Below are 25,693 nucleotides of genomic sequence, written 5' to 3' on the forward strand. Positions count from 1 at the left end.
TGTCAAGGTCGTAGTTTTTACGTTATAACTTTTCTATTTTTGGCTAGAATTTCGATTTTTTTATATATATATTGTTCCTAATACATGTATTTAACAGAAATGATTCTTGCACCTTTTTTTTTCTTCATAAAAATGGAGGGAAAAGGCAGGAAAAGGTGCTTCTGTTTTGCATCTCTTTTCAAGGAAAAATTTTTGCCGACAAAGGAAGACGGGTTTTGTTGTTCTAAAGCAATGCTTTTCACTCCCGCCTGGTAAGTGCATTTGAAGGAAGCTTGTTTATCAGTATCCGATGTCAAAATGAAAGTTTTCCGTGAGGGCGCAACCAGGGGGTGGGGGGAGGGAAGACTGGTTGTTGAATCTGCGTTGTGAGAATGGAATTTCGAAGCATGCTGAAGGAAACCTTTGTTTTTTAGCACAAGTGTCCACAAGTTGCAACACAGGTTACCCTGCATTGTCTAAAAATAGAATTTCTGCAAGAATCGGCGCTCATTTTTCATTGCATTCTAGCTTTTCGTCCGTGAAAGTTGGGCACAAAACAACACACCTACGCACAAGTGCGAGGACATTTTTTGAGTGTAGTGACATAATTTTTAAAAATTATTTTTTGGGGGTTTCCTCCCTTCCCCCTCCATATATACGCCGAATTTGCAAAAATTTTGCATTTTGTGCATTTTGATACTTTTTTCGGGGTGGGGGGAAACGGGGAGGAAACATTTTTTTTTAAAGAAAAGTATTTTTGAGGAGATTTCTCCCCTTTCCCCCTCCATATGTACGCCGAATGTGCATAAATTATATATTATATATGTCTGAATCTGTGATTTATTCTGCGTACAACAATATATCTTTCATATCTCTAGGGCATTAAGTCTCTGAGCTATAGTCACTTCAATGTAACTCTGCATTTCACTCTATTCCGAAGCTTGAGACAGTGGCATACAAGCCTTTCGTTTCAGGGATACAACTTGCGTAATATTGGTCATATGACAATGATGAAAATATTTTTCTGTTTCTTACATGCCAGCGATAATTTCTATGTGCATTTTGAACTTTTCATATCCTTTTTTTCAGGAGGCGGGGGGAGAAACCCCTTATTTTCTTTAAAAATATATATATTTCAGGGGATTTCCCCCCTCCATATGCACGCTGAATGTGCATAAATTATATATCGTCTGAATCTGTGATTCATTCTGCGTACAACGGTATATCGTTCATATCTCCAGGGCAAATAGTCTCTGAGCTAAAGTCATTTCAAGGTACCGCTGCATTTTGAAGCTTGAATCAGTGGCATGCCGACCATTCCTTTTGGGGGTACAACTCACGTTACATTGGTCATATGATAATAATGCAAATATTTATGTGTTCCTTACATGTCAGCGATCTTTTCCATGTGCATGTCGACACTGTCATGTATTTTTCTTGGGGGGGGGGAGGGGGGGGACCCCACTTTTCCCCCGAAATTTTGGAATTTTGAGAGTTAAACCCTTCCCACCGCCACATATATGCCAAATTTGCATAAATTTCATATAGCCTGAATCTCTGGTTCATTCCGCGTACAACGGTATATCACTCATCTCTCTAGGGCAATTAGCCTCCGATCTCCACTCATTTAATTGAAACTCTGCATTTTGCTGAAAATCTGCTCGGGACCAAGGGGGTTACATGTGAAAATGGCCTTGGGACTCAAAAGGTTAACACGTAAAAGGTGAAGTCAAGGAATATAGGTGCTAGAAATAACATGTAATATTTGTTAAAAATATTCTATGTATTATACACATTTTTACATACATTTTGCACATGAATTTGAAAATATTTTTACATGTATTTTCTCAACCGCATTTCCAGTATCCTGTAGCAGTTTGGTATGTAAGTTTAACTCATTCCGTATGCAAACTACCAATGTGTAAAAGTTTAATTTCATCAAGGCAGCAACTGGGCACATAGTGCCAATTATTGGGGTAAAGAATATCAAATGTGGAAATATGTAGTATGGCAAATAACATTTTTTACTTACAGGAGTGTACTGTTAAAGCAGATTCATCAATTAAAGAGAATTTAATCCTCCCCAAATAAATGCAAATTCCTGATCTTTTTAACTGATTAACTTGGGTGGTTGATCTGAAATTGTGAAAAAAAACTAAAAAAAAACAACACTTTATTCCTTCACAATGTTGTCTTCGTGGCCAGTATATTTCACTGCATTGTCTCTTTCTGCTGACAAACTGTTTTGCAACTCCACAAAATTAGTTGATATTTGTATTAACATCTTTGTTTCATTTCTTCTTTTCTGTCTTTCATACCTCTGATTTGATACCTTCTGGGGTGTTTTGTAACCGAGGTTAATACAGGGTGCCCAATCTGGATTTGCTTCATCCATATGATATGCTGGTTTCCCTGTAACAGAGAGAGAATATCTATCAGGATAAAGTTATCACTCTAGTGAGTCATGCCAAAAGTTAGCATATAATACAATGTCCTGTACCAATTTTCAAATCTCTTGCCTTTCTCTGTTTTTCTTCCTATTCCCCATACATAAATCCTTTCTCTTGCAATGTGTTCTGAATCCTCACAATCCTTTTGGTTGTCCTCTCTCCTTCCTGGAGGATTTTCATTGATTGATTTTACTTCGATTTTGTGCCACTTTTGGATAATTTGCAAAGATGGGGAAGAGTGATATGATGAGATTGATGAATGGACGCTCACAAACATCCATGCACAGGCCGGGATTCGAACACAGGACCTCTGGCATCACAGCGCGATGTGCTAACCACTCTGCCACAGGAGCCGGCTCTTCCTAGAGGAGCCCAATCTAATATTATATTTGAAAGTCGTATCTTCTGTCATCCTCTTTACATGTCCAAACCATTTCAATTGTTTCTATTCAACAAAATCCCTTATTGAAAGCAACTCTATCTTTCTAATCACAATATTGCCTTTATGAAAGAAAATTCACTACTGAGGGGAAAATCGTGGTGGAATCTAAAGTCCAGACTGCATTTTATGCATAGATCTAAAGTAGTAGAACAAGAATTTGTGTTCAAAACTCTGCATGCCTACCTTTTATAAAGCTCTTTCTATGCAACTTATGGGATTGTATCATCAGTTAACCTATAATTTGACAATACAAACTTTGAAATAAAGTCACATGGTTTATGTAAAGAACGGAAGGGGGGGGGGGAGAATCATCAATGTTGTGCACCAGAAATTTCTGTAGCCAACCTCTGTGCCAGAGTGGTTAGTGCATCATGCCACAATGCCAGGGGTCCTGGGGTCGAATCCCAGCATGGGTGTGTGTCCCTTCATCAATTTCATCACATCATCATTCATCCTTATCTTAGTGATTAGCCAAAAGTGACACAAAAGCGAAGTAAGAGAAACCAAATCAATAACTGCTATAAATTTAGTATGATTTAGCTGAAATTCACTCTGGAGCTACATATCATAAATGACAGGTGAGCAAATTGAGACACTTTCATGAAATTTTTTTCTTGTTTCATGCACCATTCTGTGCTGTAGAATTCTCTTCTAAAGCCCAGTACTCACTCAAATCCTACTCAAAAGCTCTCCAGGAAAAAGAAATATTACAAACTACTAATGAAATTTAAATAACACAGTCCATCACCATATTTGACCAACATTCCTCTAGGTTCAGAAATGTGTGGATTATCCACTACAGTGTTGAGATCTATTTGGCTTCCTATATATATATATATTTAAAAATATCTAGTATTATCATTTAATGTTTGACTTAAATAAAGGTTTGGTTTGGTTTTATAAGTGTCCAAGAACCTATGAAACAAACAGTTCATATCATCTTAGGAGACAACAGAAAAGGTAGACAGAAAGAAATAGTTGGTTATGATTTCAAAAACTTTCTACTTATCATGGGTTGGTAAGACTGCTTATGCTACAGTTTATAGCTGAGTCCCAGACATATAGGAAAGCCAAACATCATGGAGCAAACAATCCTTTGAAGATCAGGGCATACCAAATGGCTTTCCAATGGGTGACGCATTGCCAGTGCATCAAACATAGAGATTCATTTTAATCACAAGCACTTTGCAAACATTATTGGCAGCTTGGTGGACAAGCATGTTATGTAGTCACCTTTGATCTTGCCACCAAAGTTTTCAGTCGTGAGTCTTCGACTAGGCAGGGCTTATCTATGTTGCCTATCTTCTCTTTCATCTATTCATCACTCATCCTCATCATTGTGATTAGCAAAAAGTGGCAGTAAAAGCAACATAAACCCACAAATACAAATATAAAACCTTAAATTGGATTTGAATCGTTATCAATAGCCAAATATCCCATGTGAAGTTTTGAACAAAGCTGTAGTGGAAACTTTTGAATTTGAATTTAAAATTTTGGGTGCGTCAGCACTAAGGCTATTTCGAGCCCATCACATTATTCAGAGTCCAGCCCCTTATCGTTACAAATAACAACTCTAACGTTGCATAACTAAAATCATAAAATATTAAAATCTTCTGACTTTCGTTAAAAGCTGAGGCTGTAAAGGAGCACTCAGCACAAATAAGGACAAAAAACAAGACAACACAAACAAAATTATACTGGCCATGGGGCCAGTTGCCAGAGCCTCGTTAGTCTGGAGTCCGGGGTGTACTATGTGGAAGTGAGGTTGACTATTGGGTGCACTACATGGAAGGAGCACCCCTTACACCCCTGTAGTGGAAACTATTTCAAAGATAGTGACAAGTTACATAATCATTTCTTTTTTCTCTCATATGTAAGAATAAATGTGGGAAAAAGTTCTGTTATTAAATCATAATATTCAGCCTTGGTGATATTCACGATATATACATGAAAATTACTAAATTAACTAATCTTTTAATACACTACAGTCCCGTTTAACCAAATTTGATGGGACCGATGGTGCCTTGGTTGAACGAAAATTCGGTTAAACCGGAATATAGGTTTTCTTGATACACGTACATTTTATTACGTACAGTATTTTGATAAACAGTACATATGTATTTCAGCGTGAAGGCATAAACAAAAAGCTTACAATAATATGTAGTCATTTAACTCAAGAACATGAATTACAGTAACATTAAGGCTCTGGTACAAAAAGCCGTATGAATAAACCTTTGATAACTAACTGTTAGACCAAAACAGAGACAAAAGTGCTTCATCGGTGCTGCCATGTAAAACATGGGCACGCACGAGTAACGGCTATTTTTAGCGATTCGGTTAACCTGGAAATTTTGTTAATCAGGGGTCGATTAAACGGGACTGTAGTGTAATAGATTGACCTACAGTGTAACCTAATGGGTTTCATTCCCAGTTGTAGCTCTACAGTATACAAGAAACAAAATCCAGCTTTCAATGATACGTAGCAACCATGGGTGAACCCAGGAATTTTCTAGGAAGGGAGGTGTTAACCAAATGAAAATTTGTGGTGTTTCCAGGAACATGCTTCTCGTAGAAAAAAAAATTGGTGTTTATCATATTCTCAAGTGAAACTTTAGTGGAGGATGAATTGAAAGTCTTACAAAAGAATGCAACGATTGATGAATATTGCTGTGCCATTCCAAACAGTGATTCATGTTACTGAATATGACACAAGGATAAGAAATTTTCCCTTATAAAAGTAATTTGCTGTACATACAAGATGACAACACAAAGAAAGGGGGTTCTCACCACCATAACCACCCCTCTTCGATGCGACCATGCTAGCAGAGAAACAAGCTAAATGTCATTAACGAAAGTTGTTCGCCCTACTACCCTATACACAACACCTTGCATACCGTTCTACTTACACCTGTGGCTGACAGTACATGCTATTATTGCCCCTCCCGCAACAACAAAAGGTAAGAATGTACAATACAGAGAATTCCAATTTTGTTAATATTTGGTAAAAAAAAAAAAGGTAAAGTGCTCCCCTGTGCTTAGCACCATGCCATATAGGCGTATAGGGGGTGTGGGGGTAACACCCCACACTTTCTTGATACGGTCGTGAGTGGGGGTGATGTGATCAGCATCACGCCCCTGACCACCTTTAGCCCCCCGGGTTTCCCCCAGGTACCCATGTCATTCGACGCTGGGTGGGCACCGGAGTCACTTCCACAGGAACCATGTTTGATGATATAAACAAGTCTACAGCATTGCCACACTGTTGCTTCGTGAGAATGACGAGGTAGAAGAGCATGTTGAATTCCTCACTTTGATTAAAGGTAAGTTTGGCAATGGTGTTCGAGCGTTCTTCTAGAAAAATGGCATCTTGCGCAGTGAGGAAGCTAGTGCTACAAAACTTGGCTCAAGGTCCTTTTGTGTTATTGCAATTTCATCATGCTACGAATGCAATTTTTACATGGTTCGATTTCGAAATATGTCTGCTAACACATACTGCGGGAGCAAAAGTGGCGATAACTGGGGAGTTTTAGCGATTACTTAAGATTTTGTTCAATATATGCTTTCGTGATTAGGTTAGGCAGGTTAGGTTTGGTTCTCTTAGCATTAAAAGTTCCTAAATGCATTTCTAAAGTACAAGAGGTGAGAAAAAAAACTCTCCCACCGGTGTGCTGGGTCGGAAACGTGGCAAGCGCATGCGCGAACTTCCCTTATTGTGCGCACAGGCAGGGTTGCCGAAAGTCATAAATGTTGTGTGAGCGTGAAGAAACAACGTGATCAACTTCCTTGTCTTCATTTAAAGTGTGTGCTTGTTTTGTGTGCAGTGTACTTGCTAGCTTGGAAGCTTGCAGTTCAGAGAAAGCAAGTAAACTCGGTGGATGGAAAGTAATCCACAGCCAAGGGCGAGAAATTGTATATAATGTATATGTATTTATGAACGACGAGGTGGGAGTTCGTATGTCCGAAAAACAGTTGCAAAGGAGGGTGGCTCTCGCATGTGGTCTTTCATTCAGCAGTGTGAGAAGAATTGTAATAGAAAGTAAAGCATGCACTACGTTGAAGAAACACTTTCATACGCCCCATAAAACACGACCTCGCCGAAAAATCAAGAGGAATATAGACGAGTGTGTTGTTAGGCGTGTTGTGCACAAATTTCACTTTACGGATGGGGAAAGGCCAACGTTAGAAGGTATCTGAAGGGTTTTGAAACAAAGAATAAAGTTCCAAGGCAGTGTCTGGTGTGTGCGCAAGATAATACATGACCTAGAGGTTAAGTGGGAAAAAGCGGAAAATAATAGACAATTGCTTATAGAAAAGGACGAAATAAGAAGTTTACATTCATCGTACCTCAAAGCCATAAAAATCTTTCGTTGACAAGGACGACCCATTGTTTACGTTGACGAAACTTATTTTCACAGCTCGACAACAAAGAAAGAAGCTTGGAAGGATGGAAACGCGGTTGCCATCAAAGCACTGGTGTCTAAAGGGCAACGTGTAATTGTTTTACATGCTGGCGGTGAAGAGGGTTTTGTTCCAGGTGTACTGTTAATGTTCAAATCTGGAAAATCTTTTGGCGATTACCACCATGATATGAATGCCCAAAATTTTGGCTACGAGAGAAGTTGATCCCAAATTTGACACCAAACAGTGTGGTTATTGTTGACAATGCCTCATACCGTAACATACAAATAAATCCTGCACCTTCTTCCTCCTCCCGAAAAGATACCATGATTCAGTGGCTCGTTCAAAACAACATCCCCTTTGACGCATACATGCTAATTGGTGAAAATAAACAAACCCCGTTTGAAGATGTTCAAACTTGATTCCATCTTAGCAGAACACGGTCATTCCGCTGTGCATTTACCCCCATACCACCCAGATCTTCTAGCTTACTTTTCTTGTGTTCTCGTTCTGCGTAGACAGTTTGGCCAGTATGCACTGGAAACCCTGCTTCTGTGCGTCTCTCCCCTACGTATCGCTTGGGCGTGAGGCTGCGAGGAGTTTCTTGTCTTCCCTATTCTACTGTACTAAGGTTCCGATTTACTTCTACATTCATTCCCACGCTTCTATGATATTTACTGTTGCTTGTCGACGAAGAATATCTTGTCCATGGGAAGTGCGCATGCTTGCGTAAGGTAATTTTAAAGTTGTTTTTTTCAACATAAATAACTTTTTTTTCAAGTCTTGTTACTTTAAGGACTTGTTACTTTAAGGAAGGTTCAAATTTTGTGTGACAATTATTTCCAAAATTCTATGATAATTAGTCTTTGTGCTAGGACAAATCATAAAACAATCGGAACCATTACCCAAAACTTATATTTTGTTACAATATGTGCTCATTGGCAAAAAAATTGGAAAAAGTTGTCAATCGAAATAACGGATTTCTTCATTTTTACACAAGAAAGTACTTACTGGAATGAGTTTTTCTAGCATTTGGATACTTCGTCAAGATATTTTCTGTCATTGTAGAATCTGCTGGAGCAGTAAATCATGTGTTTTTCACGAAAAATATCTCACCGATGCACAATTGCCGTTGCTGTTCCTTCCTTGGTCTACGTCAGGCATGTCAAACACGCGGTCCGCGGGCCGCATGCGGCCCTCGATATATTTTTGTGCGGCCCCTTTGCTATTACCTGTTTTTAAATAATAGAGCCTTCAGATGTAGTAGTTGCTAAAATATCTGTGTTATTATACAAGACGATGTAAAATTTCACACGTTTTCCTCTTGGACAGGATATACCCTTCGGTAGGTGAAAAAAGGTGGTCGTGTTGCATTATTGGGGTGGTTGACGAATGTAGTGATTACCAGTTGTTCAGAGCCCAAGGCTAAGTCGTCTGCCTACGCAGTTTTTCCTCCGGAATCTAGAATGAGGGAGGGTTGAAGGGAAAGAGAGACAAGCTGCCTTCACCCGAAAACCTACTAAAGTAGCTCAAGAAAGCGAAGCTGCGGTACGCGCAAGCTACGTATTGTCGGAGTTGATAGCTAAACAGTTAAAACCTTTTGCCGAAGGAGTTTATTAAACGGAAATAGTTAATCCCGCAAGTGTAAAAGCTTTTCAAGGCATTTCAGTATCCCGCAACACGGTTGCTGAAAGAGTAACCGAACTGGCCTGTGATTTGAGTGATCAAAGTAAAACAAAAGTGTTAAATTTCATTGCTTATTCCATCGCTTGTGATGAGAGTACAGACATCGGTGGTGTAGCTCACTTAGCTGTGTTTCTTCGTGCTTGTGATGAGGAGCTCTTGGACACTACTACCGGTGAGGATATATTTATTGCTGTTAGTGAACTTTTGCGGAAGTATGATGTACCTCTGTCAAAGTTATCCTGTGTAGCAACGGATGGTGCCCCTTCAATGATGGGGAAAAAACAATGGTTTTGTGACAAAACTGCAAAACGAATTTCGTGAAACCTGCGATAAACACATGTTCCATCATGTGCATTGCATCATTCACCAAGAGGTCTTGTGTTCAAAAGTAATCAACATGGAAAGTGTAATGAAGCCTGTGAAAAAAGCTATCAACTTCATAAGATCCCGTGGCTTAAACCAGCGACGATTTTCTGCTTTCTTACCAGATTTAGAAAACGAATATTCTGGAGTGCCCTACTACACAGAAGTGCACTTGGCTATTGTGTTCTATGGTTCTTGAAAGATTCTGGAACTTCAAAGATGAAATATGCGAACTTTTGGAAATGAAAGAACAAGACACCAGCCTTTTTTCGCAACCAACGTGGTTGCAAGATCTTTCCTTTCTTATTTTCCTGTAGTTTACGGTTATTACAAGCATAAGAAAACAGTTTTTCTTTGTGACGTTTCAGGAGAACACACGCTCCTTTCATCAGACATTTATTTTCATTTTGACTAAAGATACAGTTATAACAATGGTTAGTATCTTTAGTCAAAATGAAAATAAATGTCTGATGAAAGGAGCGTGTGTTCTCCTGAAACGTCACAAAGAAAAACTGTTTTCTTATGCTTGTAATAACCGTAAACTACAGGAAAATAATTCTATAATGCAAGCAATGCGTACATACAAGAAAAACTTTCCTTTCTTGTTGATATAACGAAACACTTGTGAGATTTAAATTTGAAACTGCAAGGAAAAAGATCAAATAATCACCAACATGAACAAGTCAAAACATTCGAGCGTAAGTTATTGCTTTGGGAAAAACAGTTAAGAAACGAAGACTTGACGCACTTTCCAATTTGTTCTAAATACAGATCAAGTTCAAAGGACCCTGTTTTGTACAAAAAGTATGCCGAAAAAATTCAGGTTTTGAATACTGAATTCGGGAAAAGGTTCCACGATGTTCGTTCTTTCGAAGACCAGATCTCCCTGTTTTCAGCCCTGTTTACGACTGACGTAGAAAAAGTAGCAGCACATTTGCAGATGGAAGTAATTGAAATTCAGTGCGACTCAACTTTGAAAGAAAAGTACAGCGAAGTGGGTATCCCTGACTTTTACAAATACTTGCCTGCACGTTTTCCAGAAACCCGCAAATTTGGGTGTGAAATAATTTCCATGTTCGGTAGCACTTACCAGTGTGAAAGGAAACAAGTCACCAACGAGATCCAGATTTTCAGACGTTCATCTTAGCTGTGTTCCGAAAGTAGCTGCTTTGAATAAGATGTCTCCTGATATTGATAAGTTGGTGGCAGAAAAAAGATGCCAGCTGTCAGGCAAGGAGCAATGATCAAGTTTCAATGAATGTTCAATATACTTTATTAAGTGTTATGTTAGTCATTCTTTAAAATAAAGTATTAAAGATAATTTACTTTTTTTCCTTGCGGCCCGGCCTATCTAACACTACTGACTATTTGGCCCAGTTCATATTTTGAGTTTGACATGCCTGGTCTACGTGAACCGGATGATAATGACATAATCTCCTGTCAATGTTTCCAACGATGCAGTTGTTTTGCAAGAAGATGAATAAACGAAAAGTACATTCTCGATATTACTACGACCCAAAATTTTAATGGTTAAATTGAAGATGACGGGAGTGTTCCCCGATTTGTTTGAAATTTTGTATACTTTCTACATGAGGCCTCCTGAACACGAATCTGACATTACAATTTCCCGGTCAAGTCTGTAACTTGAAAATTTCACCTAAGGTTAGGTTTGGCAAACATACTTCAAATAACACTTAGCTTACCTTCAAAGTGTTTACAATCCAACAGTGGATACAGTGAACGCGATTCAGTGGCTACATTCCACAAAACATGGCTTCCTCACTTCTTTCCGGAGAAATATCGCCATTATGAAAAGCAATATATTACACCTTACACACGTAATATCCAAATTTCAAACAGTGACCGGGACATCAGAACCTCTGATACTACTTCCGGAAAACTTATTTGGTTAGTACATTCTCTAGTCAATAAATCGGAGAACACTCCAGTCACCTTCAATTGCTCCATTTTTAACTGTTTGTCTAACCTAACCTAACCGTGAATGGTTTTTGGGGCTATGCATGAATGGTATACCCACTGATACTACTGAAAACACTGTATACCCACTGATACTACTGAAGCTGTACCCACCATATTGTGTCTTAAGGAAGCGAGAAAAGGACGAACAATAATTACTGTTATGGACATTATTTTCGTCAGAAAAGCAAAATGTCACCGTAAAGAATGTTTCGCAATGCATAATAGGTAAGTACGAATATAAAAAGTGACAACATTATACCGTTGTTTCCATTATGTACCTGCAGACGGCGCGAGCATCGAAAGTCATGCGGTCTCGCCAGTGTTTTTTTTTATTTTTTTTTTAACTATGCTTACCTGACCTTGCCGGAAATGGACCTGTGGGGTTATAGTGAATATTTTTTGGGGCTATCTGTCAATGGTTTGTTGGGCTATCGTGAATGTTTTTTTGGGGCTATCCGTCAATAGTTTGTGATGACATAATGAACACGAAAGTAGGTATTTTTCGGTTAAGAAGGTCGAAACACTGCATACCCACTCCAAATCCTCAAAACACAAGCACGACACGCGATGATCCATGATGAGTGCACACCATATTGTGTTACCCAAGCGGAACAAGGAAGACAAATAATGACTCGTAATATGAAAACTTCGCGCTATTTTATGGAAAAAGGAATAACTTCACCTTAAAGAATCTCCCGCAATGCAGAATAGGTATGCATCAATGCTAAAATTAACGAAATAAACGAGTGAGAGGTGTTCGAGCGATATCGCATAATTACCGATATCCCCACAAACAATTTCCGGTAGGGTTAGGGTAAGAAAGTATCTCCAATTTCGTTAATATTTGGTATATTAACTAATTTTGGCCTTCTAATCAGTACATTATGCACGGGTAGCCCCACGAACCTTGCACGGGTAGCCCCACAAACCATTCACGGATAGCCCCACGAACCATTTCCGTTAAGGTTAGGTTAGGTTAGGCAAGCTTAGTTAAAATTTTCTTCGTGAAACAATACCATACAGCTCTAAAAAAAATCCACTTATATCGGATTTTTTCCTGATTTCCACACGTGAGCCCCGCTTTTTAACAACAGATTCGTGATTAGAAGGCCAATTTTAGTTGGTATACCAAATATTAACGAAATTGGAGACATTCTCTATATTGTAAATTCGCTCCCAACAAAAAGAGGATATAAATAAGCCTAAGGCTAATAAGCACAAGAGATGCATGATACGTTACCTGATAGGAAGTGTTCACTGCAAACCCTGTTGTGTTTACTTGATTCATTTATATCGGCACGGTTTATTCTTGCAAGCCAGAGGGCACGTCTCTTAATGGATAATTCTACAGTCCTTTTGCAGCCACTTTCAATAACAGCTGGTATGGTGAAAAATCTTCTTTTTTCCCTGAGACGTCCCGACACACGTGAGCTTCTACTTGGGCATCCGAAAACGGAACAACCAACCATTGTGTACGAAGAATAGTTTCAGCATAGCCCAATGTTTACATTGTAGACCAATGTTTACATTATAGGTTTGGTCTATGGTCTATGGCTCAGCAAGCAATCCACATTATACATACTGTATGTATATAATCTGTGCCTAAAAGTATTTTCTTCCCATGAGAATAGTCTGATGAATTGATAGCTGAACACCATTTTCAAAATTCAATACAGTGATAAATTAAATATAAAGAAATAGGATTTTGAATTAAAAGAAGAAATACCACATTTTTTAACCTATAAGTATTTTACGGCTTCATTAATAATAAAGAGAATCAAGTTCAAGTAAATTCTAAGTTATCTGTTCATTGCATAATGACTTAGTGATCTTAATCTTTTGAATAAACGGAATTGAAGAGAAATTAGTAAAATGCGTACTTTGCTGAAGAGAACATTACATGAATTATTTCGTACGTGTGGAAAACGTATGCATGGACATCAAAAGATATTGAATGTCAAAAGGGTGAGTATTTTTATCTGTACAAAATAGTACCAAGTTGAAATTAGTATTACTAGAACGGGTACCTATTCACGGACAGTGTACTTTTCTCACGATTAACGTATTCAAACTGTGCGGCGCACCTCCCTGGGGGAGGCGCCGATGTTTCGCAGGCTCGAGAAATTCCGAAAAAATATTTCGTCATTTTTAACATTCGTACTTACCTATTCTGCATTGCGAAAGAATCTTCAAGGTGCTATTTTGCTTTTTTCACGAAAAAGAGTTCAATTTTTAACATATAGAGTAATTATTAAACCATTGACGTTAGCCCCCAAAACCATCCACGGGTAGCCCCACGAACCGTCATGGCGAAGAGGTATGCCTATGAGGTTAGGTTAGGTTACATTAACACTCATTTTGTTCAGTTTAGCATATACGGACAACATCGGTTTTTCTCGAAAGAAAATACCAACAAGAACTTCTAAATGCTACAGAAACTCATTTCGGTAAGTAGTTTCATTAAATGTTAAGTATCCCCGAAACGGCTGGAATTCTTCTATTTTCTTCGGTAACACTTTACTAGGTAAAATTTTCGTATCCCCAAAACGTATTTCTTTAATTTTACAGGAGAAAGTACTTACCGAAATGGGTTTATTTATACTTTAGGAAGGTCTTGGAAGTTTGTTTTCACCTCGTTGAAATTTTTTTGCCGATAAATCATGTAATTTTCGACATTAATGTCACTCCGATGCACGAAAGCTGTTCCCTTGATGTCCGTCTACTACGTGAACCAAATATTTGCGAGCGTTTCATGATGTAACAACTGGTCAGTGTTTCCAAATGCGTGGTTTTGTAACTGTGTAACAGTTGTAGAACGTAAATAAACGTGAGTTACTGTTCATCATTTCTGATTACGAACTTGCGACAACATGACGTGCACAGGATCAGTGGCATGCTCAATGTGAGGTTGATGGGGGTTATAACCCCCCCCCCCCTTTCGCCCAGTATCTCTAAGGCTATTTATGAATGGTTCGTGGGGCTATCCGTCAATGGTTCGTGGGGCTATTTATGAATGGTTTGTGGTGCTATCCGTGAATGGTTCGTGGGGCTTTTTATGAATGGTTCGTGGGGCTATCCGTCAATGGTTCGTGGGGCTATTTATGAATGGTTCGTGGGGCTATTTATGAATGGTTTGTGGGGCTATCCGTCAATGGTTTGTGGGGCTATTTATGAATGGTTCGTGGGGCTATATATGAATGGTTCGTGGGGCTATTAGTGAATGGTTCGTAAAAAATTTCTAATTTTGAAAAACAAATTTAACTATCTTTCCTAACCTAACAGAACCTAACCTAACCTTGCTGTGCATGGTTCGTGGGGCTATTTATGAATGGTTCGTGGGGCTATCCGTGAATGGTTCGTGGGGCTATCCGTGAATGGTTCGTGGGGCTATCCGTGAATGGTTCGTGCGGCTATCCGTGAATGGTTTGTGGGGCTATCCGTGAATGGTTCGTGGGGCTATCCGTGAATGGTTTGTGGGGCTATCCGTGAATGGTTCGTGGGGCTATTTATGAATGGTTCGTGGGGTTTTCGAACCCGAAAAAAATAATAATTTTGAAAAACAAATTTAACTATGTTTCCTAACCTAACAGAACCTAACCTAACCTTGCCATGCATGGTTCGTGGGGCTAATTTTTATGAATGGTTTGTGGGTCTATCCGTGCATGGTTCGTGGAGTTTTCGAACCTGGAATAAAATACAAAATCAGTAACACGAAAGTAGGTATTTTTCTATGAAGAAGGTTGCAACACTGCATAACCACTGATCATGGACTACGCTAGTCAAGAGTTCTCCGCCATATCGCGTGTAACGCAAGCGAAAGCGAACAAAATAAAAATACTCGATATTTCGAAAATTGAGATTATTTGCGTGCAAAAAATGAAACGCGAAATAGAAGAATCCTTACGAATGCAGAATATGTAAGTATCAATGTGAAAAATACGAAAATAAGGGAATTAGAGACGTTTGGTGGTTACCGAAATTTTAATCTTTACTATACCGGAGACGGATTTCTTCAAATTTACAGGAAAAAGTACTTATGCAAATCATTTTCTGTAGCGTTGTTGATGTTCGGGAATGTAGTTTTGATCCATTTTAATGCGAATGCATGTGGTTTTCTACGAAAATCTATTTCCGACGTGCTATTGCTGCTGTTACAAGCCGATGTTGTCCGTATATACTAAATTGAACGAAAGGAGTGCTAATGGAACCTAACCTAACAGGCCTAACCTAACCTAGTAGGCATACCTCGTCCCCGAGATGGTTTGTGGGGCTATCGTGAATTTTTGGGCTAACGTCAATGGTTTTTGGGACTACCCATGGATGGTTTGTGGGAAATAAGGAACAACAGTAAGTACTCGTTAATGGAAAAATATACATTATTTTAGTTATAAATTCATTATTTCACCTAAAGAAATGTTCCGCAATGCAGAATAGTACGTTAGCAATGTAAAAAATTGCAAAATAAATCATTGATAGGTGTCTCCGGTATAGTAAAGTAGTACCTTTTCTTCTTTTTCACATTGGTACTTACGTATTCTGCATTCCTAAGGATTCTTAAAGGTGCAAATTCATTTTTTGGTACTACTTTACTATACCGGAGACACCTATCAATGATTTATTTTGCAATTTTTTACATTGCTAACGTACTATTCTAACTAACTAACTCCCTAGCCTTCTTAAACCCGAAGGTTCATGGCTGCAGCAACACAGGCCTTCCATCTGTCCCTATCTTGGGCAAGTTCTATATACTCTTTTCCATCCCTACCGATTTCCCTTAGGTCCATCTCAATGTTTTCCCTCCATCTTCGTCGTGGCCTTCCTACAGGTCTCTTACCATCAGGTTTCCCAACAAGAATCCTATAAACTTCTCTTTCCTCTCCCATTCGTGCCACATGGCCTGCCCACCTAAGTCTTCTTGATTGAATTATTCTAATAATATCTGGACATGAATACAAATTATGTATTTCTAAATTATGTAACCTTCTCCACTCACCTGTCTCCTCATCCCTTTTAGGTCCAAAGATTTTCCTAAGGATCTTATTTTCAAATACTCTCAATTTATGTTCCTCTTTCAATGTAAGGGACCAAGTTTCACATCCATATAATACTACAGGCAAAATTACTGTTTTGTATATTTTAACTTTTATTTGCTTAGATATTAAACCAGAAGACAAAAGTTTATGAAGAGAGAAGTAACATGCATTTCCTGAATTAAGCCTACTTTTTATTTCCTCTTTAATATAATTTTCATTTGTTAATATTACCCCTAAGTATTTGAATTTGGAAACTGGTTCAAACGAGTTGTTATCAATAATTAGATTTTGATTATTACCTAACACTTGGTTTCGGCCTGTAAGCATATATTTAATTTTCTCTTTGTTAACTTCCAAACCTATCTCTTTAGCAGTTTTGAAAAATATTTTAGCATTATTCTTAATTGTATTCACATCATCCCCCAGTAAGTCTACATCATCTGCATATGCTAACAACTGAGTCACACCATTTAATTTTAGTCCTTCTTTAGTTTCTTTTACCTTCCTAACAGCATATTCTAAGGCAAAATTAAAGAGCAATGGAGATAATGCATCTCCTTGTTTTAACCCATCATGAATTGTAAATTTGTCAGACATATTAATACCCAGACGAATTTTACTTTCTGTTTCACTGGTGCATATTTGTGTCATACTAACAAGCTTCTTAGGTATTCCAAACTCTACTAATATATTATATAATTTATCTCTTTTGACCGAATCATATGCTTTTTTGAAATCAATGAATAGCTGATGGACATTTTGATTATATTCCCACTTTTTTAAATCCACATTGATAATCACCTATAATATCATTAGCATATGGTGTTAATCTTGTTAAAATAATGTAAGACAATATTTTATATCTTGTTGAGAGTAGAGAAATTCCATGGTAATTATTGCAGTTCATTTTATCACCTTTTTTAAACACAGGAACAATTATGGATTCTTTCCACTGTTGAGGGATTTCTTCTTTATTCCATATTAAACAAATTAATTTATGAATTTGAAATATTAATGAATTTCCACCATATTTAATTAACTCAGCTGGTATGAAATCAATGCCAGGTGCTTTGTTATTCTTTAGCCTTTTAATAGCATCTTTAACTTCAGTCAAGTTAGGTTCTATAACTAAAGGTTCTGCTGTGTGTACTTCATTTACTTCTGATTTATCTCCTACATGGACATTTAAAAGGTAATTAAAGTAGTTCTTCCATCTATTTAGAATATCGCTTGGGTCAGCTAGAAAATCACCGTCTTTATCTTTTATCAAGTTTACTTTAGGTTGCCACCCCTTTCTAAATTCATTTACACCTTTATATAAATCTCTGATATTTTTATTTTTGCTGTTTGTTTCAATTTCGTTAATTTTGCTTTTCAAGTAATCTCTTTTTTTACTTCTAAACGTGCGGTTAACTTCTCGTTTTATTCTATTATAATTGCTTAGATTTGTATCATCAGAGTTATTTAACCACCTAAGTCTAGCCTGATTTCTTATTTCTATTAGATTATGACATTCATTATCAAACCATGGGTGGAGGCACAAGTGGTTCGGATTCCACTTTAAACTGTAGGTCCAGTCCCGATTAGCCTTACTGTGCATAAAGTGGACTTAAAACCGCAACTCAAACCAACTCAAAGCAATTATCAAACCATGGCTTACTTTTTCTTGGTTTATGGTATCCTATACTTTCTTTAACTGCTGATTCTATTGCATTACGTGTGTGTTCCCAATTCTTATTTACGTCTGTTTCATTTATATTTTCATCATCATTCAAATCCTGCAAAACATCGAATCTATTTGACAGTTTAATTTGGTAATCTTTCTTAATTCTTTCATCAGCAAATTTTCCTGTATTAAATTTTAGAACTTTTAGATTTTGTTGCTTATGATTTATCACTGCGTGTCTTTCTCTTAATTTAGCAATTACTAAATAATTGTCACTGGCACAGTCAGCAACTCTATGTGTACGAACGTCAATTATACTAGTATGCCTTCTCTTATCAATGAGAATATGATATTTCTGATTATGAGTTTTACCATCTGGAGAAGACCAGGTATATTTATGGATATCTTTATGTTTAAAAGTGGTACTTTTCACAATTAGATTCTTTGAGGTTGCAAAAGTAATCAATCTTATACCATTATCATTACTTAATTCATGAAGACTTTCTTTACCAATCGTGGGTTTAAATGTCTCTTCTTTGCCAATCTGTGCATTACAGTCACCTAACAGAATTTTCATATTATACTGAGAAAATTTATCAAAGACCTGTTCTAACTCTGTATAAAATTCATCTTTAGTATTATCATCTTTTTCTTCCGTTGATGCATGTATGTTTATTAAAATAATTTTACACCACCTACCCTGTAAAACTGCATATGATATCCTATAATTAATAAATTCTACGGTACTACTTTACTATACCTGAGACACCTGGGAATGATTTCTTTCGCACTTTTTTACATTGCTAACGTACTATTCTGCACTCCGGAACACTTATTTAGGTGAAATAATGGAATTTGTAACGAAAATAATGTGTATTTCTTACATTTACGAATAGCACTCCTTTCGTTCAATTTAGCATATACGGACAACATCGGCTTGTAGCAGCAGCAATATCGCGTATAGCGCGTCGGAAATAATTTTTTAAAACTTAAAAACACTTTAGGAATTTTAAATTGACTTTTTTACTTACTTACGGGGACGAGGTATGCCTACTAGGTTAGGTTAGGCCGGTTAGGTTAGGTTCCATTAGCACTCCTTTCGTTCAATTTAGCATATACGGACAACATCGGCTTGTAGCAGCAGCAATATCGCGTATAGCGCGTCGGAAATAATTTTTTAAAAATTAAAAACACTTTAGGAATTTTAAATTGACTTTTTTACTTACTTACGGGGACGAGGTATGCCTACTAGGTTAGGTTAGGCCTGTTAGGTTAGGTTCCACTAGCACTCCTTTCGTTCAATTTAGCATATACGGACAACATCGGCTTGTAGCAGCAGCAATATCGCGTATTGTGCTCTCGTGCAGAAAGCAATTGGCGGCAGCAGCAATAGCGCGTCGGAAATAGATTTTCGTATAAAACCACATGGATTCGCATTAAAATGGACCAAAACTACATTTCGGAACATCAACAACACTCCAGAAAGTGAATTCCGTAAGTACTTTCTCCTGTAAATTTGAAGGAATCTGTCTCAGGTATAGTAAAGTGTTACCAATTCTACTGTTTTAAGAGCCGAGATAATTCTGTTATTTATGAAAAAGCCTGTTCCAAAATTATGATTTTCAGTACCACCATAGAAAAAAGTATAATTTTTAGTTTTACAATTCCCTTCTCCTGGCCACCTAACTTCCTGTACAGCTACTACATCTAATTTATACTTAAGTATCTCATTAACTGTACACTGAAATGCCCCAGGCCAGTAAAGGCTCAGAACATTCCAGGTGCCTAATTTAATATCCTTATTCCTAACGTAGATCTTATCCTTAGTCCAGGGACCTCCCAAAGTAGTCCCCACCCGAGATCCGAACGGGGGACTATTTTACCTCCGGAATATTTTACCTTGGGAACATCCATGGCCTTATATTGCTGTTTCTTGACATATTTTTTTTTACAGTGCAGAGTTATCTGCTCTACGCCTAACCCCCAATATGAATGGAGGAAGACAAACACAAACACATTAGACAGCACAACTACTACACAAGACATACACATGCACATCACAACTATAACACATTATAAACACAAACACACCACAACTACTACACAATATAAACATAAACAGACTACACACCACAACTACTACACAAGACAAACACAAACAAATTAGACATCACAACTACTACAAAAGACAAAACAAACATACTAGACATCACAACTACTACACAAACATACTAGACAGCACAACTACAACACAAGACACATACATACACATCACCGATACTACAAACACACAATATCACAAACTCCGTAACACTTTTGTGCACCTATTATCAAAATTTTGAGAGTTGAAACCAATCATTAAAATGAGAGAAGATCTGTACCCAGTAATAAAAAAGATGAATTGCACATAATTAACATAAATCAACAAAAAGGCTCCCCACACGATTGAGTGGCTATTGCTAATGGCTTCAGCACAAACAGGCTCTGGTTCGATCCTCTGTGGAGAAAGACAATTCATGTTGACACAGCATAGCGAGGACAACTGGGGAGTTACCATACTTGAAGAGAATACTTTCCCTGCTCTGAAAGCTCGCCGAATTTGTATGCCAGTTGTTGCAATGTTATATGCGGCATCTTTGTTCTCCCCCCGGGTACTGAAACATCTTCAGAGCCTGGGAACATCGGTATCTGTTTTTCGTCAGCCTGCCTGCTAACACTGCGAGAGTGGAGTTCAAACAAACAGACCGTGATGGCTGAGTGGTGTTGAAAAATGAGAGAATCCTTGAGCTCAAGATCGAGACAAGAAAATGAAATTCCCCACCCTCTGAGCAGTATGAAAATGCCCTTCCTGAATGCTGCCACTTCTTAGTTCAAAAAAGAACAATTTCGATACATAGGAAGTTGAATACAGCTTAACCCCCACTGATACGCGGAGAAGCACGGCAACAGAACTTCTGTTGTCTGCTTCTATGGACATCAAATGGTGTAACGTTCGGAATTTCCATACCAGAGGTCTGCAAGTTATCTTAAATATTATCGTCCACTGAAACGCGAGAAACTGGTCTGTTGCCGCGTTTCTATGTGTCTCAGTGGGCGTCAAGCTTTAGTAAAACTACCTCAGAAACTATTGGATATACAAACAAACTTTTATGGATGAAAAATACTAAATTATTACGACACTATTTCGATTCTTGTTTCAACATGCATCAATTATAAAGCTTGTCGCCCACTGAGAAGCGGGAACATGCGGCAACAGAACTTCACATGGTGTAAAGCCCACTACAGCGAAATGTGTGAAACCGAAGCGTGGAATTTCGGTGCAAGAGGTCTGCAGGTTTCTAGGGTGTAAAATTTTCCGTTGGCTGAGTCTCCAAATGCCCTCTCGTGCAATTCTGCATATCTTCATTTAGCTCCGTCAAACGTCATGCTTGGCCTCGCATGACTCGTACTATTCTGCATTGCAGAACGTTTCTTTAGCTGAAATAATGAATTTCTAATGAAAATAATGTCTATTTCTTACATTAACGAGTACTTACTGTTGTCCCTTATTTCCCACAAACCATCCACGGGTAGCCCCAAAAACCATTGACGTTAGCCCAAAAATTCACGATAGCCCCACGAACCATCATGGGGACGAGGTATGCCTACTAGGTTAGGTTAGGCCTGTTAGGTTAGGTTCCATTAACACTCCTTTCATTCAATTCAGCATATACGGACAATACGAGAGCGTATTGTGATATCGTGCAGAAAGCAAATGGCGGCAACAGCAGTAGTGCATCGGAACTAGATTTTCGTAGAAAACCACATGCATTCGCATTAAAATGGATCAAAACTACATTCCCGAACATCAACAATGCCACAGAAAATGATTTGCATAAGTACTTTCTCCTGTAAATTTGAAGAAATCCATCTCCGGTATAGTAAAGTGTTACCCATTTTTTTTCACACAAATAATCTCAATTTTCGACATATCGAGTAATTCTTGTTTGTTCGTTTTTACTAGCGTTACACACAATATGGCGGAGAAATCTTTACTAGCATTGTCAATGATCAGTGGTTATGCAGTGTTGCAACATTCTTCATAAAAAAATACCTACTTGCGTGTTACTCATTTCGCATTTTTTCCCAGGTTCGAAAACCCCACAAACCATGCACGGATAGCATCACGAACCATTCACGGATAGCCCCATGAACCATTCATAAATAGCTCCACAAACCATTCATAAATAGCCCCACAGCAACTTGCACGTTCGTTTTCGTTATACTACTGTTACACAGTAGGAAAACCGCGTGTTTGGAAACATTGACCAGTTGTTATGTCATCAAGCGCACGCAAAATTTGGTTCACGTAGTAGAAGGACATCAATGGAACAGGTGCATCGGAGAGACATTAATGTTGAAAAATAGATGGTTTTCCGCGAAAATTCATTCAGCGAGGGGAAAAAACACTTCCGAGACCTTCGTAGAGTATACAGAAACTCTTTTTGGTAAGTACTTTCTCCTATAAAATTGAAAAATACTTTTCGGGGATACTTAAATTTTACCGTAGTTTCTTGTGTAAGAAGGAAGAAATCTGTTGGGACAGCATCGAAGTTTTACCAAAAGCTGATGACTTTTTCGCATTGTTTTACGAACAAAATTTTAACTATGCTTGCCTAACCTTACCTTGCCGGAAATGGTTCGTGGGGCTATCCGTGAATGGGTTTTGGAGCTATCTGTCAGTGGCTTGTGGGGCTACCCGTGCATAGTTCCTGGGGCTAACCGTGAATTTTTACACGTCCGCGGCATTTTAACTACAGATTCGTGATTAGAAGGCCAAATTTAGTAAGTAGTAATGTAATAAGAGACATTCTCTATATTCTTCATTCATACCCGGAAATTACTTTCTATAGCATTGCGGGACATTGTGGAAGTGTGTAATGGTTTATTTTTTCTGTTTAGGGTATGTAGCAACACTGACCATTCACGATAGCCCCACAAACCATTCACATAATGTTAGGTTAGGTTTGATTATGTTAGGCAAACAGTAAAAAAAAATTGTTTCTTCTTTATTATTTAGGGTATGTAGCCACACTGACCATTCACGATAGCCCCACAAACCATTCACATAGTGTTAGGTTAGGTTCAATTATGTTAGGCAAACATAGTAAAAAAATGGTAAAGTTTTAATCTCCGAGAAATGTATTTCTTCAAATTTACAGGAGAAAGTACTTACCGAACTGAGTTTCTGTACACTTTTCAAAGGTCGTGGAAATGTTTTTCCCCATCGTTTAATTTATTTGGCCGGTAAATCGTCTATTTTTCAAGATTAATGTCTCTCCGATGCACGACAGCTGTTGCGTCTATGTCCTTCTACTACGTGAACAAAATGTTGCGTGAGTTTGATGACGTAACATCCGGGCAGTGTCTCTAACCATGCAGTTTTGTAACTGTGTAAGCATTGCAGAATTATCTTGAATTTTTCTGATGTTGAACAATTTTAACTATGTTTGCCTAACCTAACCTAAACTTGCCATGCATGGTGTGTGGGGCTATTTATGAATGGTGTGTGGGGCTATCTGTGCATGTTTCGTGGGTTTTCGAACCTGGAAAAAAATACAAAATCAGTAACACGAAAGTAGGTATTTTTCGATGAAGAAGGTTGCAACACTGCATAACCACTGATCATCGACAACGCTAGTCAAGATATTGCATGTAACGCAAGCGAAAACGAACAAACAAGAATTACTCGAATTATGTTGAAAATTGAGATTATTTGCGTGAAAAAAGCCAAATGCCACCTTCACGAATCCTCAGCAATGCAGAATATGTAAGTACCAATGTGAAAAATAAGAAAATAAATGAATTTGAGACGTTTCTCGGAGATTAAAACTGTAATAAAAAAATTCGTTGTTTCTTCTTTATTTAAGTATACATCTTTCAGTGTTTGTAACATTTAAGATAGCCACAATGACTTCAAGAAGTTGTACAATGCTATAGAAAGTATTTTCTGTAAGTAGTTTCTTCTGTAAAGATGAAGAAATGTGTTTGTGCTGGATCGAACATTTATCAATATTTCTTTTTCTGAAAATTTAAAATGTATTAATAAAAACCTTCTTCTGTATTACTCTACAATTCACGTCGGCTCTCCACAGCAATGTCATCTCCCGTGTTTTTGAACTGCACACGTATTAGGGTGACCACACATCCTTTTTTGGCGGGGTCGTTGCCCTACAGTACTCCAAAAAACCAAATATGTCCTATTTTACAATGCCGTCCTCCGAAATGTCCTGCAAAACATCCAGACGAATTGTTTACCTCTGTGAAACTGTTGGTGCCTTATTAATTAATTTAACAAGTAGGTTCCTTGGCCAAATGATACATTAATTTCAGACATTAGTCTAGCCACCATAAGTGGACAAGACTTTTGAAGGTGTTAATTTGTCAAGAATTAAATTTAGTTTCCAATCATTCTGCCCAGCCACTATAAATGGACTAATCTCTCGAAGCTGTTCATGTGCCAAGTATTACATTTTCTTCTCAATCATTCAGTCTAGCCACCCTGAGTGGACAAAACTTTGGAAGGGTCTTTGTCGTTCTGAAGGTAGTAAAAAACTGTTTTTTTCTAAAGCCATATTGGCCTTTTTTATAGTCTGGGTAAACGTCCGTGAACGTGAACCCCATAGCAGTGGAAAATTCCACTGCAATGGTGTTTTGAAAGACAGCTAGCTCCCCCAAACCGGAAAGCTAAAAAAACAGGGGAATCTAATATCCAGCAAAAATCACAATTCATTAAGCACATACACTTACATGCAAAAATAACATAAAAGTACACACATGAAAAACATATTACTTAACCCTACACCTTGTAGCTGGCCAGCAATTAATTAATACAATATACTAAAACCAGTAATGGCCAATCTGACCATTACAAAGCAGATATTGCGTGCAGTCTGTTCATGATATGATATGCAAGATACCAAGTGATAAAAGTATATGAAAATTGAAAATAGTCCAATCCTGGGTATTTCCATGTTTGATGCGTTGATGAGATGATTACTACAGCTGCAGCAAGGGACAAATATATTCTCAGTACTGATTAATATTTTAATATTATTTCACAATATATTAGTGTTTTATGGTAAGAAAGTAAGGAAACACACACAAAAAAATCAGTAAGAACGAGAGAGATAGGAAGGTTTATCTGTAAATTTAGAAAGATAACCAAGAGGAAGAACGAAAATGAAAAGAGAAATGAGAAGGGATTACCTCAGTGGTGGAGTGGTTGAACTCTAGGACACCAGGGGTCCTGGGGTCGAATCCCGGCCTAAGCATGGATGTTCTTTGTGAATGTCCATTCATGAAATTTAATCATATCATCACTCATATTCATTTATGCAATTACCCAAAAGTGAGAGGAAGGCAACGTTAAAAAACAAAAATCAAATCGAGAAGAAAACAGATTAAAGAAAATTGTGTAATATTTTTGGAAACATTTAAGCAGCAAGACTTTTCCTTTGCCAAAAGGGGAGGGGAGAGTGCACTTTGGCCCGTGTCATTTTAGTTAAAGCTGCAATCCCCTCGTACACATCCATGGATGTCCTGCTTTCCATTTCAGAAAATGTGGTCACCCTAACACCTTGCAGAAGGAAACATGCCAATACCAAAATCTTCATAGATAGTTTCTTTGTACAGAATTTGGCATACCTTTCTATTT

General features: G+C 37.8%; 2 protein-coding genes across 2 annotated transcripts in view; one reads left to right on the plus strand and one right to left on the minus strand.

Annotated features, from left to right (window-relative positions):
- Nucleotides 1-1,772: 1,772 nt before the first annotated feature.
- LOC145987834 (uncharacterized) lies at nucleotides 1,773-12,858 on the minus strand. The gene is made up of 2 exons (XM_083122573.1): nucleotides 12,539-12,858; nucleotides 1,773-2,391 (listed from the first exon to the last, which is right to left on the minus strand). Exons 1-2 carry the CDS (start codon nucleotides 12,765-12,767, stop codon nucleotides 2,153-2,155), a joined length of 468 nt encoding a protein of 155 aa, XP_082978699.1. The 5' UTR covers nucleotides 12,768-12,858; the 3' UTR covers nucleotides 1,773-2,152.
- Nucleotides 12,859-12,989: 131 nt separating this feature from the next.
- BckdhA (Branched chain keto acid dehydrogenase E1 subunit alpha) overlaps nucleotides 12,990-25,693 on the plus strand; it is a 58,662-nt gene continuing 45,958 nt past the window's right edge. Inside the window, exon 1 of the mRNA XM_083123262.1 lies at nucleotides 12,990-13,263. Coding sequence (XP_082979388.1) covers nucleotides 13,171-13,263 — 93 coding nt within the window. The 5' untranslated portion in view covers nucleotides 12,990-13,170. The remainder of the gene's footprint in view (nucleotides 13,264-25,693) is intronic.

Source organism: Lepisma saccharinum, chromosome 5 (assembly GCF_977018435.1).
Source record: "Lepisma saccharinum chromosome 5, izLepSacc3.1, whole genome shotgun sequence".
Taxonomy (NCBI): Eukaryota; Metazoa; Arthropoda; class Insecta; order Zygentoma; family Lepismatidae; genus Lepisma; species Lepisma saccharinum.